At 41.4% G+C, this 19,520-nt stretch overlaps 1 protein-coding gene across 1 annotated transcript in view; it reads left to right on the plus strand.

The window, feature by feature from the left end:
* ANTXR1 (ANTXR cell adhesion molecule 1) overlaps nt 1–19,520 on the plus strand; it is a 226,043-nt gene that overhangs the window by 136,877 nt on the left and 69,646 nt on the right. Inside the window, exons 13-14 of the mRNA XM_037527535.2 lie at nt 2,954–3,049; nt 15,824–15,865. Coding sequence (XP_037383432.1) covers nt 2,954–3,049; nt 15,824–15,865 — 138 coding nt within the window. The remainder of the gene's footprint in view (nt 1–2,953; nt 3,050–15,823; nt 15,866–19,520) is intronic.

Below are 19,520 nucleotides of genomic sequence, written 5' to 3' on the forward strand. Positions count from 1 at the left end.
GCTATAATAGTAGTTATCATCATCATTCTCATTATTATTACACCAGAAGGGAAGTTCTGGGAGAACAGAGTCTGTTTTGGTCACTGCCTGGAACAGCAGTTGCGGGGTGGACAGCCCCCAGCACGTGGTTAGCTGTGTCTACATCTCCCTGCAGCTCTTGAGCATCTGGCTTCTATTTAATTGATCCTGATCCCTGAGGTCTGGTCAGTAGGCACAGAGCAGACCCTCAGTGAATATTTACTGAATAAAGATATGAATGAACCCCCGAGATAGCATTTAAATGTTGCCTCCTAGATAAACTTTAGTTTCCAGTCTAAATTTATCAAAAATTCATGCCATTTTTCAACGGTGAATCTTTGACCTGAGGTTATAATGGTTGTTGGAAATTCTTGAAAACCAGGCAGTGCATTTAGGGGCTTTATAAGGGGTTGTCTCCAGAGCAGAAGTTCCCCCAGGAGGAACTGCCTCCAGCCATTTTCACTACCACTCCCCCCAGACCTCCTACCTGAGCGCCACACTGGCCTCTGCCACTGAGAATTGTGTCCCAGCCCGGCTGGAGAAAAGTTAGAGGTAGTTTTGTCAGAATCCAGCAAATCTCCCCATGCTGAAGCCTCCTCTCTCCCTTCATGGACTGGATCCTTCACCCACCCCACTTCCAGGAAAACTCCCAGAAGGAAGTGAAAAACTTTCCCCATAATTAATCAGACTTTCTGCTTCAGTTCCTCTATCTAAAGTGAAAAATAGAATCAGATGGGAAATTGAAAATAATATGTATAAATGTGGCCTATCGTCTTTGCTAAACTGTAACTCAGTACTAAAAGAAAGCTGCTTAATAGGCCTCTAAGTAACCAAAACCATTTATTACAAGTGCAAACAGATTTGACCTAAAATGCCCACCATGTTTGATGTCATGGGGAAATAGAGGGATGGTAAGCTACAGCTCAAAGTTGATGAGATGACTTTGATCATAATTGTCTAGCCAAGTCTGTCTGCATCTTAGAGCCCACTTGATCCTCACATCAACCCGCTGAGGCTGGTGAGTTCAGTATCACTATGTTTAGGGCATGGAATCTAGAGACTAGAAGATCAAGAGGACTGTCCTTGACTAACAAGTTTTGAAAATATGTGTTTTTTTGTGTCATCACTGAGACTATAGCTCTCAGACATAGCTCATGCATAAATGTTGGGTCTAGAGTAAATGTGTAGGTTCAGAAGCTTCCTCTCTACCATGGCCATGTCCATCTGTTGACCCCTGTGCTTTAACTCCCTGGCTTTTTGGTCAAAGACATTCCAGGGAGTAGGAACTGCCTTTAAACAGCTTCCAGCAGCCCCTCCATAGCACTCAGAGTGGGCGTGAGTCATGGCCCAGATCTGCCATTAACTGCTGTGTTACTCTGGACAACCCACCAACTGTCCCCTCCCAACCCTGCTCTTCTGTAACAAAGGGGAGATTTGAGAATCTGATCTTGCTGTGAACAGTCTCCCATGAAGATACTGAAGAGGACAGGGGTGTCATTTCAGGAGAGTCACAAGTTCCATCTACTTGAGCCCATATATGTACCCCATTGGCCCATTGACCCTGGGTAAGAATCCCAGGCCAGGTGAGCTCTGACACTTGGGGCACCCCAAGTGCAGATTTAAAATAAAAAACTTCAGCAGTTTATTTTCTCATTATGAAATTTTTTTAAAGGGAAAAATGCAGGTTTTAAAGAAAGAAGAAAATTACCATAAGCTCACCACCAGTAAAAGCACTATTAATATTTTAGTAAATATCCTTCAGTCTGTCACTCACTCTGGAAATATATATAGATAGAGATATATATCTCCACTTATTATATCAGGAATGTTTTCTCATGTCATTTAATATTTGAAAACATAATGTCTACATAATTATATCATAGTTCTATTATGTATTTTTAGTTATTCCCTAATTGTTAAATATTTAAGTTGTTTTTTATGACAATGATAATGATGATAATGAGGAGGAGGAGGTAGAGGAGGAGCAAACATACCTGATTGTTTCCTTGGCCTAAAAGTGTACTTGTTAGCTTTACTCAGAAGGAATACCAACGACAATCAATGCCAGTGACATACACCCTTTCCCCCTACAGTCTCCAGTAGGTTGTACCCATTTGCATCCCAGTAACTGATAGGCAGGAAAGGGATGGTTGGAAATTAAATCTGCTTCCTGGAACCAGTAGCTTCCGAATGCTGACACCTATTGGGATCTCTGTTTGCTAAAAGCGAATGGTATCTCAGGCCATACCAACAGAGCCTATTTTTAGGACTGGCCTAGGCATGTTTTCAAGTAGGTATAATTCATCTTGGGTACCTGCCTCACTTGATCTTACTGCAGTGCTGACTCAGTCATTATACTCCTCCCTCCCTGGCTCAGAGCAGCTGCTCTGCCCTCCACTCCCTGGAATCCAGCTGCCCTTTATCACGTCCTGTGGTCGGACTCTAGACTTTCCACCCATAGCCAGGTGAACTGGTTACCTGCTCTTATGTGAAAAGGTTCAGGGGAACAGGCTGAAGCCTGAGTAGAGTGGTCCTGAGTGCAGGCCAGGTAATGGAGGGACAGCAGATTGAGGGAGTCACCAGACAGGTGACAGGTTAGAGGCATATGGAAGTGGTAGACCACCTCAGTGCCCAGTTGCATAGGCAGCCACCTGTCCCATGCAGGTTTGATTTCTTCAGACTGTTGCTCAAAGTGAAGAGCCTCACTGAAAAGATAAATCCATTTCTATTGAATATAAAGTGTGTTGGCCAGAATGCTGGGCAGACTTCCAGCCATTTGCTTGGCACACTGTGCTCTTTTCTGGGTCTTAACTCTGCAGATTGGTGATAAGAGTGTGGAAGGGGGAGACCACAGGTGTTGCCCCACCCAGGCTCCTGTGCTGGTTGCACCCATGGCCTGCCCCACTGCTGACTGCCCTTTCTCTTGGCCCCACAGTCTGATGGCTCCATCCTGGCCATCGCCCTGCTGATCCTGTTCCTGCTGCTGGCCCTGGCTCTCCTGTGGTGGTTCTGGCCCCTTTGCTGTACTGTGGTAAGTATACTCTGCTCCTCCACTCAGGCCTCCAATCACTCAAAACAAGGGTATTACAAAGTTAATGTAATCACAAGACAAAAATCTTTGTAAAAACTTTTAAGACAAATCTTGCATTGTTTGTACAATTTATACAAAATTCACATAAATTAATATTGATCTATGTCACCACATGTCATTCAGAGTAAATATGGGTTGAGTGAGATTTCCAAAAGGCATTTGGGGTAGGGCAACAGGGGTGATCCCTCTGGTTCTGGTGCTTAGCAAGGACCCACAGAATGCTATACCTGATGAGTGTTATGTGACATGTAATAAATATAAATGTATGTGATTATATGGTGTGTGTGTGTGTGTGCACGTGTACATAGACACACACACATGCCTGTTGAGTTGCTTAGCTAATGCTCTTCCAAGGCCACTAAGGTCTTAGCAATAAGTCTGCCCATGTGAAAGAGTGCCTCTGGCCTCTTTATTTATGACAACAAAGGGTGGCACCTACCTTGATTATATTTATAGGCCACACCTACTATGTGCCCTGCACTGGTCTTAGCACTGGGCTACAAGGACAATTGGAACCTGCCTCCTCTCTATCCTTGTCACCATAGAACTCCTGTCAATGTCTCCCCAAATAGCTTAGGGCATGGACTCACCTGCATTACCTGTTTATCAATTGCTATCCCTGACTCCTAGATTAGGAAAAGCCCAAAGTAATAGCCAAATAAAGAAAAACAAATAGTGTTAGGCAAAATCAGCATGCACTGTAAAGTCAAGGGGAGTTTGAAGGGAGTGCTAGTCTGCCTCCACACCTCCCATGCCCTGTACTGTAGTATTTCCCCACAGTGGTCAGGGAGAACAGATGGCCAACCTCTCCAGGCAAAAGCTGGTCTTCATTTCATCCTGGAAACCCCAGCATTCAGCACACAGTACAAGGGCACACATATCTGTGTAGAACTGAGCTGAGTGAAAACTCAGAGATCACTAAACTGAAACAGGAGGGAATTGGCTCACAATGACATTTTTAAAAGGTGGCAAATGAATGAGATGAGAAACTGGGCTAGGATAGGGATCCATGTGGCAAGGACTTCAAGAAAGAAACAGACTTGCATCAACATAAGCCTCTGGGTGTCGACAGAAAGAGATGACTTACAGCAGACAAGAGCGAGTGTGTGCAGGGAGGGACTAAGACGCAAGCTCAGGTCAATTCATGCAATTCAGACCCAACGGGTTTTACCAAGATTTTAAACATGTTCTTACCACAGCAGCCCCAAGTGTTAAATGTTATTCTAAATACTCCTGGCTGTTCAACCATTTTATTTTGAGAGCAGGAAAAAAAAGAAACCCATGAGTCAGAGTGCTTTCTATGGTGATTCAAAAACAAGGACATTTTCAAATCTAGAACTCTGGGGGAAAACAAAAACCCTGCAGTTGCTCTTTAAAAAAATGGGGATACATAGTCGGGGGTGGGGGCGGTGGTGACAGCAGGCACCTAACACCAGGGCTTCTATTGTAATAGGCCTCACCCTTGTCACTCAGTTCCTTTGATTATTAAAAAGTTCCCATGGATGGGGACAGCTAGTAACAAAAGAACAGGTAGATGGTGAGGATTAAAGGATATATAGTACTTAGAAGAGCACCTAGCACAAAGTAAGTACTGAACACCAGTAGCAGTCATAGTAGTGGTAGTAGGAGAGTAAAAATATGTCTATTAGTCTAAATAGTATGTCTAATTAGTAACATAAAATAGTAAGTATAATAGACTATAGTATATTGTGATACTGTATAGCATACAATTTGTATTGGTGAGAAATGTCTTTTTCCCTGCTTCATGGAGATATAATTGACATATAACATTGTATTAGTTTAAGGCCTACAATATAATGATTTGATATAGATATACAGTGTGAAGTCATCACAGTGAGTTCAGTTAACATCCATCACCTCACATTGTTACAATTTTTTTCCTTATGATGGAAACTGTCAAGATCTACTCTATTAGCAACTTTCAAATATACAATACAGTATCATTAACTGTAGCTGCCATGCTATACATTACATCCCCAGAATATAATTATTTTTTTTTAAGATTTATTTATTTATTTATTTATTTATTTATTTATTTATACAAGCACTGGGTACAGTCAGAAGTGCGGGAGGGTGAGAGAATTCACCAGAGCCAGAGTGGAGAGCAGAGCAGGCAGACTGATGAAGTACACTGCTGAGGGAAGCAGCGGGCAGCAGGAGAGGTCTGCGAGGCATGTGGGACCCTCACCCAGTGGCCGGGGATCAAACCGGCGCTGCAGAGGCTGCGGGCAGCTTCGCAACCCAGTGCGCAACCACTGCGCCACTGGGGAGGCCCAGAATATAATTATTTTATAACTGGAAGTTTGCACCTTTTGATCACCTTCATGCTATTCCTCCCATTTTAGCAATCAAAAACCTAATTTCTGTTTAGAGTTTTTTTAGATTCCACATATAAGTAAGACCATACAGTATTTGTATGATCTGCCTGATTTATTACACTGCACTCAAGGTCCATCCTTGCAAATAGAAGATTTCCTTCTTTTTATGGCTGAATAATATCCCTCTGTGTGTGTGTGCACATGTTTGTGTGTGTCACTGTAGCTTTATCCATTTATCCATTAATGGGCACTAGATGGGTTCCATGTCTTGGCTATTATGTTGCAATGAACATGGGGGTGCAGATACTTCTTTGAGATTGTTATTTTATTTCCTTTGAACAAATACAGAGAGGTGAGATAACTAGATCATATGGTAGTTTCATTTTATTTTAATTTCCATATGGTTTTTGTGGCAGTTGTACTAATTTATATTCCCACCAACAGTGCACATGGGTTTCTTTTCTCCATATCCTCACCAGCATTTGTTAGTCCTTGACTTTTTGATGATAGCCATTCCAGCAGGTGTGAAGTGAGTGCTCATTGTGGTTTTGATTTACAGGGAAATGTCTCTTAATTAATGTCTTGCATTATTAGGAACAGTGTCACCCAAGGCCAGATTGTTTTGCAATATTCAAAATATTTTTCAATGAATTTAATCTTGTTATGTGCATGTAACTTTGAAAGACATTCAAATGTGGTCTGATATTGTAAGTCCTGAAAGATTTCTTGATAAGGGGAAATCTTGGAGATTAATTTTCCTGTTTCTGATGCCTATGAAATTGCTCCCGCCCTTGTTTCTAAAATGTAGCCAGAACTCTAATACTTAGTATTTCCCCCCAAACTACTTGTTGATCAATTGCTTCTTGATGAGGGATGAGGTTGTGAGGGAGATAAGAGAAAGACATGTATAAACCATCCCCACGCACACACACACACACACACTCCACATTCACACACTGGAATCCTGGTTGAGTAAATACAGTAAGTTTCTCTCCAAAGTGACAATACCCCTCACCATAGTTCTCGAATTAGCAGGTGGCATCCTTATAAATCAAGGTCCTGAAACCTACTGTCACTCTCTCTGCCCTGCCCAAGGGTGGTAAATGCCCCATAACCTGGTTCCACAACTGCTTCCCAATGATGGAAAAAGCCAGAAAGTAAAAAGTACCTGCAAAATATGTAGCACCTGAGATTTGTCTCTTGGAAGGACAGGAATCTGACTTGCTATTTACTAACCTTAAAAAGCATTTTAAAATATAACAATCAATATGACCAGACTAGGCATAGTGGTTACTGCCAGGCCTCCCCTCTGCCTCAGCATCATCTTGCTTCCTGTTGGTCCCATTTGGAAGAAGAAACCTAATGAACGAGAGTGAATGGTGCTACCCATTGCATTTTTGTTTCCCTAAAAGATTCCACTCCCATCTGGGCTCTTATCTTCCAGTTAGCTGGAACTTACTGCTGACATGGTAGAGTATGCTCTAGGAGAGAAATTGGCCAGATCATATCAAGATCTGTTAGTGTTTCCCAACTTGGCCCTCAGTATCCCCAGGTAAACTCTTGTCTTCTAAGATTCTTATATCTAAGATTCTTATATGTATTGGCACAAAAGCACCCACATTGAAAGAGAAAGCAGCACTGGGCTATGTACCGTAGGCTTACTTGCATTTTCAAAAATGAATTTCAAGGAGTTTATATTTTACCCACCCCCCAAAAAAATCCCTGCCTCTGCTTCACAAGTAGCATTGCCAGAACCCTTTAAGTCATACAGTGGCCTTCCCTCTGTTCATAAATTTGGTCCAATATTATTGAAATATCTGAACTGCATTTAATAGAGAACAAGATTAAGAAATCAATAAAAAGAGGGTTGTGACAAAAATAATTAAAATGTATAAGAAAAGTAAATATTACAAATGGCTTGAATATGTACTGAGGAAAAAAAAGTCAGTGATTAATCAGTAGTATTAGTGCAGGAAGCTATTCTAGAAAATGCAAGCAGCCCTGAGTCTGTATCATCCCAATTATAAGGCAGTGACCTGATGTGATCCTGGGCCCAGCAGGACTGGTAGCTTTAAGGCCATCACAGGCAGTCCAAATTTGGACAGGTAGCAAGACCCTCATAGATTCTGATTAGTAATGGGGACTAACTCCTCCAAATCAAAACTCTGGGTCCTGCCAGATCTCTTAATCCACTGACTTCCTGTTGACCCTCTGATCATTACCCTCTATTCCCTCACCCTCACCAGTCTTGCCTAGCCCCATCCCGCACCTAGTCCAACTTTGTGTCTCACCTCATATTCCCAAGATACTGATCCCTTGAGAAGAGAATTGCCCAAATGCTAATGGGGAGCCCTGTTCATATACGAGAACTTCAGCATTCCTTATAAATTTTTACTTTATCCTCCTGGAACTACTACAAGGTTATGATTCTTTTACAGTTCTACTAAGCCATACCACACAGATCAAATGAAATCATTATCCTTCTTTTCAAACAATCGCAAATATTTGTATTCAGTGTGTTGGAAGAGGATCCTGTACAGGCATTCAGAATTTCTCCCTATCTAAGCAAGATTCTGTTCTTTTTTGTTTTACTTTTAATAACCTCAAAAGTATGTTATGAATCGGCTTTACAGAATTATTTAAGGAATCAAATTTAATTCACTTTATTGAATGTGAAGGATAGTTCAACAAATAAATCCCTTAGACATCTCCAGTGACAAATTACAAGGGATAACAATTAACCAAGAACTTGATATGCCTTTAAATGAAATGAAAATAAAGTCTTCAAAGAATGTTCTCCACACCTTTAAGCATAACATTTAATCTGTGGGGCCAGACAACTAAGCCTAACATCACCAAAGGGATTTACTGACAGTTTGTTTAATAGAAACCTGACTAGTACAAGCAACTTCTTAGCCAGGCATCTTGGACCTCAAATCAGAGTGCTTCTTTATCTCTTTCCAACCTCCACCCATTCCCATATGGGCACTCCTCACTCTGGAGTGTAGAAGATCATTTCTCACTAGCACACAGAGTTCCCCAATGCCCTGCCCTCATAAATCACACAAACTCACATCGGTTCCATAGAACCTGTGAGGTCAGAGAGACAGGCCTTGGCTTTAAGAGATCAACCTAGTCCCAGAATATGCACTGTTTTAAATCAAAGCCTCCAAAAAATCTTTCCCATCTGAGTACATCATTTATTTAAGCTAACCCCACTGAACATGCAAGAAATCTAAACTAGTGGCACAGTGATCTACATAGCAAAAAAAAAAAAAAAAATCCTGGGTAAAGATATAACAAAAGGTGTTTTAAATGCATAGTCAGGCTCACAGGAAAATAGGGTAAATTTCCAGGGCCAAAATAAAGAAGGATCTGGAGGTCACATAGTTAACTAACCCTAAAGCAGTGACTGTCCTATGGGAAATTTTCTGATCTCAAAAACCTTGTTTACTTGATGTATTAGTCTTACATATGGCCACAAAAATTGGAAGTTAGAACTTGGGTGTGTGTGTATCCCTAAGAATTCAGAACCATAATTTCTCCAAGTTATAGATTTCAAATACGTACTATGGAGGTTTTATAAATTACAAACTGAGAAAAAGTGGTCATGAATCTGCTTATGAATCTGCAGGAGGAAACTTGAATCCTCTCTAGCAGGTTGGTCCCTCAATTCAGTCCTCATCTAATTCTCACCAATAAATGCAAACTACACAAGAGCTCATAGTCCAAAATTACCAAAACCCAAGCATATTATTACTCAGACTCCTTGGAGTTTCACTGTGATGCAGAAAGCACAAATCCCAGAAATCAAATAAGAAGTCTGTCAGGAGCCACCAGTGTTCTTTTGTGCTTTTCTTTGCTCTTTCTCAAAGTTAACAGTAGTTGTAAAGTAGTGGATACATAGCAAGTTCTCTAAATGCCATCATTTCTCTTATAACATGAGGCTGTTCCTAAAAATATCACATTATGGAATTTTGACCTCATGAAAATAACAAGACTATGAAGGAAATCGGTACAGAGCAGAACATTCAAAACTCTGCAGTCTGATAAAATAATACATACTCAAAATTTGACAACTCAATAAAAATTCCACCCATTTAAAGGATAGTAAATTCTTAATTAAGACAGTATCATAGTAAATATAGCACTTTGCCTTGATTTTTTAAAAATAAATACATGAATTTACTGGTGGCTATGAATGTGATGAAGCACCTTGACTTTGAGTTGCAGAGTTGGGCTGGAAGGCAGCGGACATTCATAGGGTGAAGGGTCGTGACACCAGAGGTGAATGGCTCTGACTCACTGTCTTGTTATTCCTTCTGTGCTGGCTTAAAATAGAAATCCAGCTTTTGTTGTTTTGCCAGGTTTCTTCTTTTGTAACAAAAAAGCTATTTGTTTGGTTCCAAGTAAGACCAAATGCCATGGAAAGTGCCGTTCTGCCTGTCCGCATTATAGCTTGTTCTTCAACCTGTGTCACATGCTTCTTTAAAGCAAATAAATTATGGCCCCCTATGAGTTCTGTTCCCCTTTCTTTTAGTCCTTTATCACGGTCTCTGGTGAAATTTAATGTGGATTCCTTTACTCTCATTTGCTATTGTCTCCCATCTTCTCTCATCTCTTCACAAGTTTCTCTTACATAAACAGACAACTTTCTCATCACTGAATCCCTGCATCCTTATAATCAGGACACGCACTTATTTGAGGATGCCAGATTAAATGCTTTCATGGGGAGAGGAGGCTGGGGACACGTAAGAGCAAAGAACAAAGGAAGCACAGTGGACCATGGTGGTGGACTATGGGTTATTTGGTTGGTGGGTACACTAAGGTGGTGATACCTGATGAGGGATCTTAATATTACCTAAATTAAAAATTTAAATGATAACAATAAACAAATGCTTTTTGTGAAGAAAAGTACACAAGTTAAGACCACCATTTAAACTTGCATAGCAGGGCCTCCCTGGTGGCGCAGCGGTTGAGCGCTGGGTTGCGAAGCTGCCCGCAGCATGTGCAGCGCTGGTTTGATCCGCAGCCACAGGGGAGGGTCCCACATGGCGTGCAGACCTCTCCTGCCACCCGCTGTTCCCCTCAGCAGTGTACATCATCACTCTGCCTGTTCTACTCTCCACTCTGGCTCTGGTGAATTCTCTCACCCTCCCATGCCTCTGACTGTACCCAGTGCTTGTATAAATAAATAAATAAATAAATCTTTAATAAATAAGTAAAAAAATAAACTTGCATCGCGTGAAGGTAAACAGAAGTGAGAAAGCAGATGAGGTCCATATGGGTGGTGTGCATTCCTCCCCACACACTACTGGAAATTGAGCAGCATCTTCACTTTCACCCAGTGTTACTCAGGGACACCAAATATAATTACCTTGTTATAATTACCATAGCATTAACATTGGTTAAGGTTTTGGTATGCGAATTTTACCATGAACAAAAATCATATATATATATATATATATATAAAACCTTCTGCTTTACCTTGTGAAAAATCACATTTTGAGCTGATACGATTTCACAGTTTAATGATTTTGTTACCCAGTTTACCTACCACACATGAACAAATTCATATATACAATACATACCTGTATTGTAACAAAAGAGACTAGATATTGTTACTTTGAAAGTGACAATTTCTGGGGCCTCCGTGGTGGTGCAGGGGTTAAAGACGTAGCTGTCAAGCTATTGCCAGCCTCTGCAGCAAGAGTTTGATCCCCAGCCAGCCAGAGAACAACCCACATGGCACAGTAGACCTCTCCTATCCTGCCCACTGCTCCCCTCAGCAGTGTATTTCAGTAGATCTGCCTGTTCTGCTCCCCACTCTCCCTGGTGAATCCTTCCACTCCCCCACACCTCTGGTCTACACCCCAGTTCTTGTATGCATAAATAAATTTTTTTTTAAATATAACCATTTCTAAGCCTTCTTAGAAATTTAGTTTGGGACACAGACATGGAAGGTGGGCAAATGAATTTACTTGGAGGTTGATGAATTGGTGGATGGTGTCAATGAAGTACCATAAGTATAACTTATGACTAATGAGATCTTCATAATGTATCCAAGTGTCACAACCCACTATGAACAGCTGGGACTGTTGGCATATTAAATACAAAAAAAAAGTTTATATGTCCTGTTAATAGATCAGACTTGAATCTTATATCACTTAAATGCTTATCTGAGAGGCAAGGAAGTTTGCAATAATCAGAGATGTTTTCTTTACTTCTTCCTTTATAGGAACACACACTCTTTAATTCTAGAAACAGTGATTAAGTAACAAGGACTGAACTACCTGTCAGGAGATAAAAGCTGACCGAGTATGCCCCTCTCCTGGGACTAGAGTGCAGTGTGGAAGAAAAAGAAGCAAACACAGTTCAGTGAGTTAGTTGCCAATGGTGCAGACAGTGAAAGATAAGATCTTTGTCCCTAATTCCCAGGCAGCCATCTGGCTGAGAATGCTTCAAGGCGAGATCCAGGAATCCAAGCCATGCCAGCTCTGCACACAGACAAGCACAAACTCACTCACCAGAGGAAGCAAGAGTGACCGCAAGCAGAGTTGAGAGTTTCCTCTAGAAATAATTCTTTGTCTTTCCCATACAGGGATACTATTGGGCAATGGTGATCCCATTGCTCCTGACAATAGATCAGGGACACAATTTTTTGACTCAAACATTTCTAAAGCTGGTGTTTCTAATCAGCCATAAGCAGCTCTCAACAGAATTCTCTAAGAAGAATGTCGACTTAAAGCAAAACATACTCCCACATATTTCATTCAAGTATAAGATAGTCAGGAATAAGCAAATTCGTAGTTCTCAAAGCATATTCCATGGACCAGCAGCATAAGCGTCATCTGGGGCCTTGTTAGAAATATAAAAACCTAGCTCCAGTCCTATTAAGAAACTCCACAGTAAAAAAAAAAAAAAAAAAAAACTCCACAGTAAAGTCCATAAATTTGTGTTTTAAGAAAACTTACAAGTATCTGTGATATTCAATAAAGTTTCAAACTAATTCAAATTGAGCTAATTCAAATTAAGGGACATAATCTTGTTACCAGAGTATTTAGTGATCTTAAATAGTTCTCTTGGCCTTTGTCTGAACAACAAAATTGACTAGAAGTGTCTCCTTTGCAACAGGAGAAACATGCCTTCAATGGAGAGGAGGCTGTGGGAGATGTTCCTCATCCAATGCATGCAAAAAGGATACTGAGACACTGATACAATTTAAAAAGAAAGGGGCTCAAAAACACAGTCTCCTGTTTTGTCCCATTTCTCATGCCTTAAGATGTACATCTGTTTCAAGTGCGCTCATGCACCTTAGTCTACAGTCAACTGCTGTCACAGAGTGAAGAGACAGGAAAGATAGGAAGAAAATGTGAAGTTGTAGTGATAGAAGAATCAGGCCTGGTGTCTTCCTGCTCCTCATACAGTTGCTCATTTGCCTTTTTTTTTTTTTTTAAATCTCCACATATGAGCGAAGTCATATGGTATTTGTCTTTCTCCATCTAGCTTACTACATCAGCATAACACCCCTGAGGTGAGAGTCACTCTGTGTAGCCAGGCCTCAGTGGTGTTGTGGTCTCATCGGCGATGCAGGCTGTTGCCCAACTGCTCTTCCAGGAAGCCTGGGCTTAGCTCTCTTGAAGTGTGAGGTGGAGACTGGGCTAATGGGTCACTGTGCTCAGAACCTGCCTTTAGGTGGCTCCTGTGCTGGACTTGGCATGGGACACAGACAACCCATCCAGCTTTTCTGCCTGACATTATCATCTCATGGCTTCAAGATAGCCCATCTGGATCACACTTTGAAAGACTGTCCCACCATCCTATGGGACATCCTCTGGGTTCTCTGCCCCAGGAGAAGACTAATGGAGGTCAGGCTTGAAGCAATAGGTACATTTGTCCTTGGTCCTGCTAAGTATAGCTTATACCAAACCAATGAGGCCAGACTGGAGATTCTTAAATCCTGTTTATCTGAACATGATTGGCATTTTTCCAGTTGTTACAGATAGTCAGTGTGGCATCTGATTGTAAACTAATTGCTTTTGATTCCTATTTGCCATTGTCTTTGGGTTCCCCTTAAGATCTGGCACATTGCTGAAGCAGAACTCAATAAATACCCAAAAACTTACACTGAACAACAACCACAGGTAGGGTGGCTGAGTAGTGGCTACTTGTGCTGCACTTCCTTGATCCTACCATGTGCCTACACATATGTGGCTCCTGAAGTCCCTGGCCACTCTCAGGTGGCCACCACTGTCTGCACACCTGCCTCCTGACTTCCTCATTTTATGAGGCTCTGGCCTCTTGACCGCCCACGTGGAAACCACAACACATTGTCATCTAGCATATGCAGGAGGTTAATGAAAGCTTCGTTAAATATGTAATAAAGACAAGAGACAGACCCCAAGAAAATGAAAGACTGATAGTACATGCTTGCTCTCTCTTGAGTATCTACTCCATACCAGATGTTTTGCAAACATTATTGTTCATCATGACTCAGTTCCTGCAGGGTTGATGCTATTGAACAGACAAGCACAGTGGAGGTCAGGGTTAAGGACTCTTGTCAAATCCTCAGCCAGAAAAAGGCAGATCTGGTGTTCACACTTGACAATGACACTGTGCTTCCATGCAGCGAAGGAGGTAGCTAGTAGCACAGTTAAGACAAAAGCACTGCTGCTCTGCTAGAACCTCTGTATACCCCTGGTACTTACTATGCACGCTGCCCACAGCACTATTGTCAGCTAGGGAACTCTGTTCGCAAGTGTCTTGCTTGCTCTCCCACTCCTTCCTTAGTCTTGTCCTAAAGATGCATTCAGGATCTGCCCCTCCTATCCCCAGCTCCTCAGAGCCCCCTCCAGTTTCCAGACATTTCCTGTTTTAATATTGCCACTGCCTCTGGGCTAATAGGAAATCAGTATAGGGCACTAATGTCCCTCCCCAGAGAGTTCCTTAAGGAGGTCATAGCCAGTGCTGAGCTCATGCTTTCCGAAGACCTTCACCAGGCTTCCCACAGTGGTCAGGAAGTGGAGGCAGATGAAATGATAGCTTGAAACCTCTGGAGACCCTAATCTCTGCCTCTTCAATTAATTGAATGCCGCTCTTTTAAATGACTGAGTCTTAGTCTCCTGGCTGGTCTTAACAGAACCACAAGTCTATAGCTTATCTCATCATACAGAAATGACGCTGCATATAATGGTACTGTAGGTAACAGTAGTAGGGACTGGAGCCTAAATGAGGTCTCAGGATAATCATCAAATCAGAGATAAGTACTTAGTAGGCAGAGCTTGATGCCAGACAAGCAGCTTGGCCTGCAGCTGGGTGAGCTCCCCTAGAAGATTAGAGAATTGGTCCCATGGATAAAGCCTGAGCACCCATCCACAAAGTGGTCGAGACCAGCCATGACACTAAGATGTTAAGAGATAATAAGTTTTGTATTACCAAAACTTTTCTAAAGAAAAGGAATGTATGTAGAAGACCCAAAATTCTGTTAATAAAAGTTTGGAGTGAGAAAACGGTACCCTCCCAGGTGACTTGGTGAAGTCATAATAGACAAAACTGCCTTGTAAAAGACTCTAACCTCAATTGACAACAGGGCTGTCCTTTCAAGAATGGGGTGTGCAACCTGGGTCAAGTGCGAGGAGTGACTGCTTACTACCCTCCAGTTGTCCTTCTTTTCTATCTTTCTCCCATGTGCCCATTCTCTGATGGGTGTAGAAGGGGCTCACAACTGTTTACCTGCCCAGAGTGTCTGCATATCTCTCTTCAGCTGATGGGAAAGGTACAGAGTAGTCTTATAATATTGCAATGTAAATCATTGCACCTTTTAAGTGCTAGGGCCCTGAAATCAATCCCTGATGGCTTCTTTTCTGCTCCCAATTGGGAATCAATCTGCCTGACCATCATACCGTTTCCATGGGTATCAGTTGGGAACAGGGACAGTTCATGGAACTGCCAACTGCCAACTACCTCACTTGTCTCTGCAGTGCTATCTTAACTTCTGTCACGCACAATTCTTTGTTAAATATGTTGGCATTTGGATGGTTGGATGAATGACTTGATGCCTAAAAGACTGGATGAATCAAGGAGTGCATGAATTTGCAAGATAGCTGCCTGTGGTAAGAGATAAAACTGTTACCCATGCAGTGTTGTTTTCTCTATACGAAACTACCACAGACACAAATGAGAAATGGAACCTTCAGCCTGGATCATGAGCTCACTGAGCTATTCTGCCCTGAAAGACAGCATGGCATAGATTAAGCCTGCATAGCTTGAGCCCTTCACTAGGTAATTATGACCAGGCACCTCTTGAGAGCAGACCTGTTGAAAAGTAAGTGGCTGGACATCTCTACTGACTTGTTCTTTTTTTTTTTCTTTTCAGATTATAAAGGAGGTCCCTCCACCCCCTGCTGAGGAGAGTGAGGTAAGTAACCGGAGCAGGGAACAGCCAGGTAGACAGAATGGTAAAGTAGGGTGGAGAGCTGGTTTGACTGGCCAAGATTCAGGCCCCTGCAAATCAGCACTAAGACAGGTCTAGGTTTCTACTGCTATGAAGCAGCAGGGGGGAAATCTTTGACCATTTCCAAATCAAGGATGAACAAGAACTGAACTAAACTGGAAGCCATAGACAAAATGGCTTTGGGAGGTTTTCTCTCTTCAAAGATAAAATTTGAGATACATACATTAATGCTTTTATCAATACAGTTATTTGGACCCCCAAGGTACTGATTTTTTTCTCTAAAGCAGATATATCAGTGTTCTTTTTTTCCCCACAAAGACTTATGCTACATGTGTGCATTAGGACAAATTTCCCACATTCTCCAATCAGTTGTTCTAGGTATGGCCTGATGTTGAAGTATTCCATTTTTCCCAACACAATGTCATGTAAAGATTTCCCAGGCAATGATGAAAATATACTGGAGGAGGAGATTCTAATAATACCCTGGCCTTGATCTCAAATTCTCATCATTTGAAGGGAATTTAAAAAAAAAAAACAAACTTAGACTCCACACCAAATTGGCCATGCACACTGTCCTGGTGCCAGTGTGACCTAGGGTAGAGTACAGTGGAGGAATTAAAGAATAATAGGGAGGAAAAGCCTTTGTAGATAGGTGTGCATAGCCAGTGACTCTCCTGATCCTCTGATCACTTCAAAGATAGCTGACCACCCTGACTGCAGCACTTAGAAACCAGGGTATAGTCTAAAAGGTCAAAAGATATATTTATGAGGTTTCAAGTTCATTGTCCTCAATCCCTAAGGTCTGTTGTGTGCAAGTTGAGCACCACCCCATCACCATTTCTCTTCCCAATGCCTTTGTCAAGCTTCCTACATACAGAAAGAATAATGATTAAATTTAAAATTCCATGTGGCTCTTATATCCTGAACCATAAGCATGTAAGCCAAGGGATTTAATAGCTGCAATCAATTAAAGCACATCTTGTTGGAATGCTAACTCTCTGCCCAGAAATCAAGGGAGGAAATTACATTGCTCTGCAAAGAGGAGAGGGGAAAAAAAAAAAACAAACCTCTTTACATCCACAAAAGCCTTTTCTTAATCCTTGAAAAGAAAGCACCGTGCTAGTTGCATGGATTCCAGTTTGGCTATATTTCTGTTCTGTGCAGCTGTCTCTTAAATTCCCAAAGAAAAACAGAGTGAGAAGTTCCCTTGAAGAGGAGCTCTGTTTGCCCTGAGGTAAAGAATGCTCCATCCTCTCATATTCAGTTAGAGTTGGTGCCCTTTCTTCTGGTACTGGCTCTGCATTTGCCTTTGGAGTAGGCCAGGGAACTCAGGTCCAAGACTGTGGGATCTGGGCTAGCCTAGATCCCAACATCTAGCACAGGGCACCACAGAAAGAACAAGCTCAATAAGTATTTATGCACTGAAGTACTATACTCATCAACACAATTTTGGGGGAAAAAAGAAAACTCCAAATCAGCAAGCCACTAAAAAAGGTAAAAGCAAGAAAGGTGGTTGGGTTTTTCATTTAATATTCTTATAGGAGTCATACTTTCACCTGAAGAAGGCAGATCTGGTTTCTAAGAATGACAACCTGGAGATACTTGAGATCTGAAACATTGTGTTAGACCTAAAAGAACTTCCAGGCTGGCTAGGGAAGGCCAACAGGCTTTGCTGATTATTTTAACATGTGTCTTGGCCTTGAGAGTTCCTTGGCCCTATGAATTAGGTGGCCCTAAGCTCCTTCTTAATGTGTTTTGGCAGAGAAAGAAATAAGAAAGAAATAATACAGAAACAGAAAGTGTAACTTAGTCCATGCAAAGTATTTTACAAAAAGCTCTGAAAATCAGTCTGACTCTAAACAGCCTTCTCTATTCCAGCTCCTGGTGTTCAAGCACAGCTGATGTGCCACTATCTCCACAAAACACACCAAATTCCTTCCATCAGAATTAACTTCTCTTCTCTCCCTTCTCTACTTACCCACAGTATTTTATTGGTTCTTCCTCATGCATCAAAGTTTTAGACCATTAACTACTTGAAGGTCAAGGTCTATGTCTAATTAACTTGAGACTTCAAGATCTCAACAAAAGCAAAGTAGCTCAGTTTTAATTAAGAGGAGGTATTGCTTGGGGTAAGTTCTTTAAGGAGCAGTAGAGTGATAATTCTCCATGATGTCTCCAGTTATTCCAAATAATTGACAATTTATGGGAGAATCCAATAAAGGGGTACTTCATCTGATGGCTTAGTTCTAAATATAATAACTTTCCATGGATTTTCTGGCTGTGTCTGAAGGGCGAGGGATATGTACTGAAGACATTGACACTGGATGGGCATCCAATCAACTATTAGGATCTGGCTTTGAATAATGAACTTATTCCAAGATTTATTATCATGCTCACTGATTCTGACAATGTCTTCGTGGCAAGAGATTTTTTTTTTTAGTGGGAAAACTTGGTTATGGAAAAATTATACAAGTTGTCTAGAACCAGACAAATTGAACTCCCTGATAGCAGTAGATTTGGTACTCTTCACAGCTGTGTCTGCATCCAGAGTAGCCTCTCACCCTGGAGAGGTGGAGGTCCATGTTATTTTCAGGCATCTTCTTTATACTCACCTACACTGATACTCTCTCTCTCTCTCTCTCTCTCTCTCTCTCTCTCACACACACTCACACACACACACACACACACACACACACACACTCTCAAAACAGAAGTCCTGGAACAGACGCAGAATCCAGTATTCTTTATTTCAACAGTTTAAAAAGGAACATTTCTAGTTTTTATTGAAGAATAAGGAACAATTGTGTTGTCCTTAATCATTGTGTATATATAAACAAATACAATGGTGCCAAACATGTTAAATGCAACTCAGAACAGGGAAATGTTAAGTTATCTGGGAGTTTTTTGTATTTACAAATGGAAATGTTGCTGGATTTCTCTGACTTGCCAATTCACTCCAAGACAGACATTCATGGTGATCTCTGACTTATCCATAAAGGCTTGTAGTGAGTTGATACAGTCAGTTCTACTTCAGCTTCTACCCTCTAAAGCCTCAAGACATGGGAGTTTCTATGGCTTTAGTCCTTAATTTCATGCCATCACGCTCACAAAAATTATTCCTCTGTAAATGTAAACAATCTTGTTCATAAGCTACACCTTTTTTTTTCCTGAGAATATAATATTGTGCTGGCAAGCAGAGGGGACTCAACTACAGTTGCCTAAGTGAAGTAAGGAATGGACATATAAATGGCCCTTCTTTGGAGCTATATAGAGTTTATCATAAGGATTTAAGATGTATTGCAGTTCAATAAAATTTAAGGTGAATTCAGAGGCCAATTTAAAACTATTTGTTTCAGTTATATTCTCCCTTCCAGAGAGTTCCCATTGGTAGCACAGTAAATTGGGTCACTAAGAGTCTATGTAAGTCAAACTGGCCATATGGTTTTCCTGGCAATTGGATATCAGAGAATCAGGAAGGGTGTAGTCTGAGAGGGCCACCATATGCACAACTCCAGGTGGCACTGTTAACATTAAGTCTATGGAATTGTCCAGAGCACCATCTATATGGAAGAATAAGGCATCCCTAGGATCAGAGAACTTACCCCTTCTATTCACTGGT

Source organism: Talpa occidentalis, unplaced genomic scaffold, assembly GCF_014898055.3.
Source record: "Talpa occidentalis isolate TD23 unplaced genomic scaffold, MPIMG_talOcc4v2.1 talOcc4.5, whole genome shotgun sequence".
In the NCBI taxonomy this organism is placed as follows: Eukaryota; Metazoa; Chordata; class Mammalia; order Eulipotyphla; family Talpidae; genus Talpa; species Talpa occidentalis.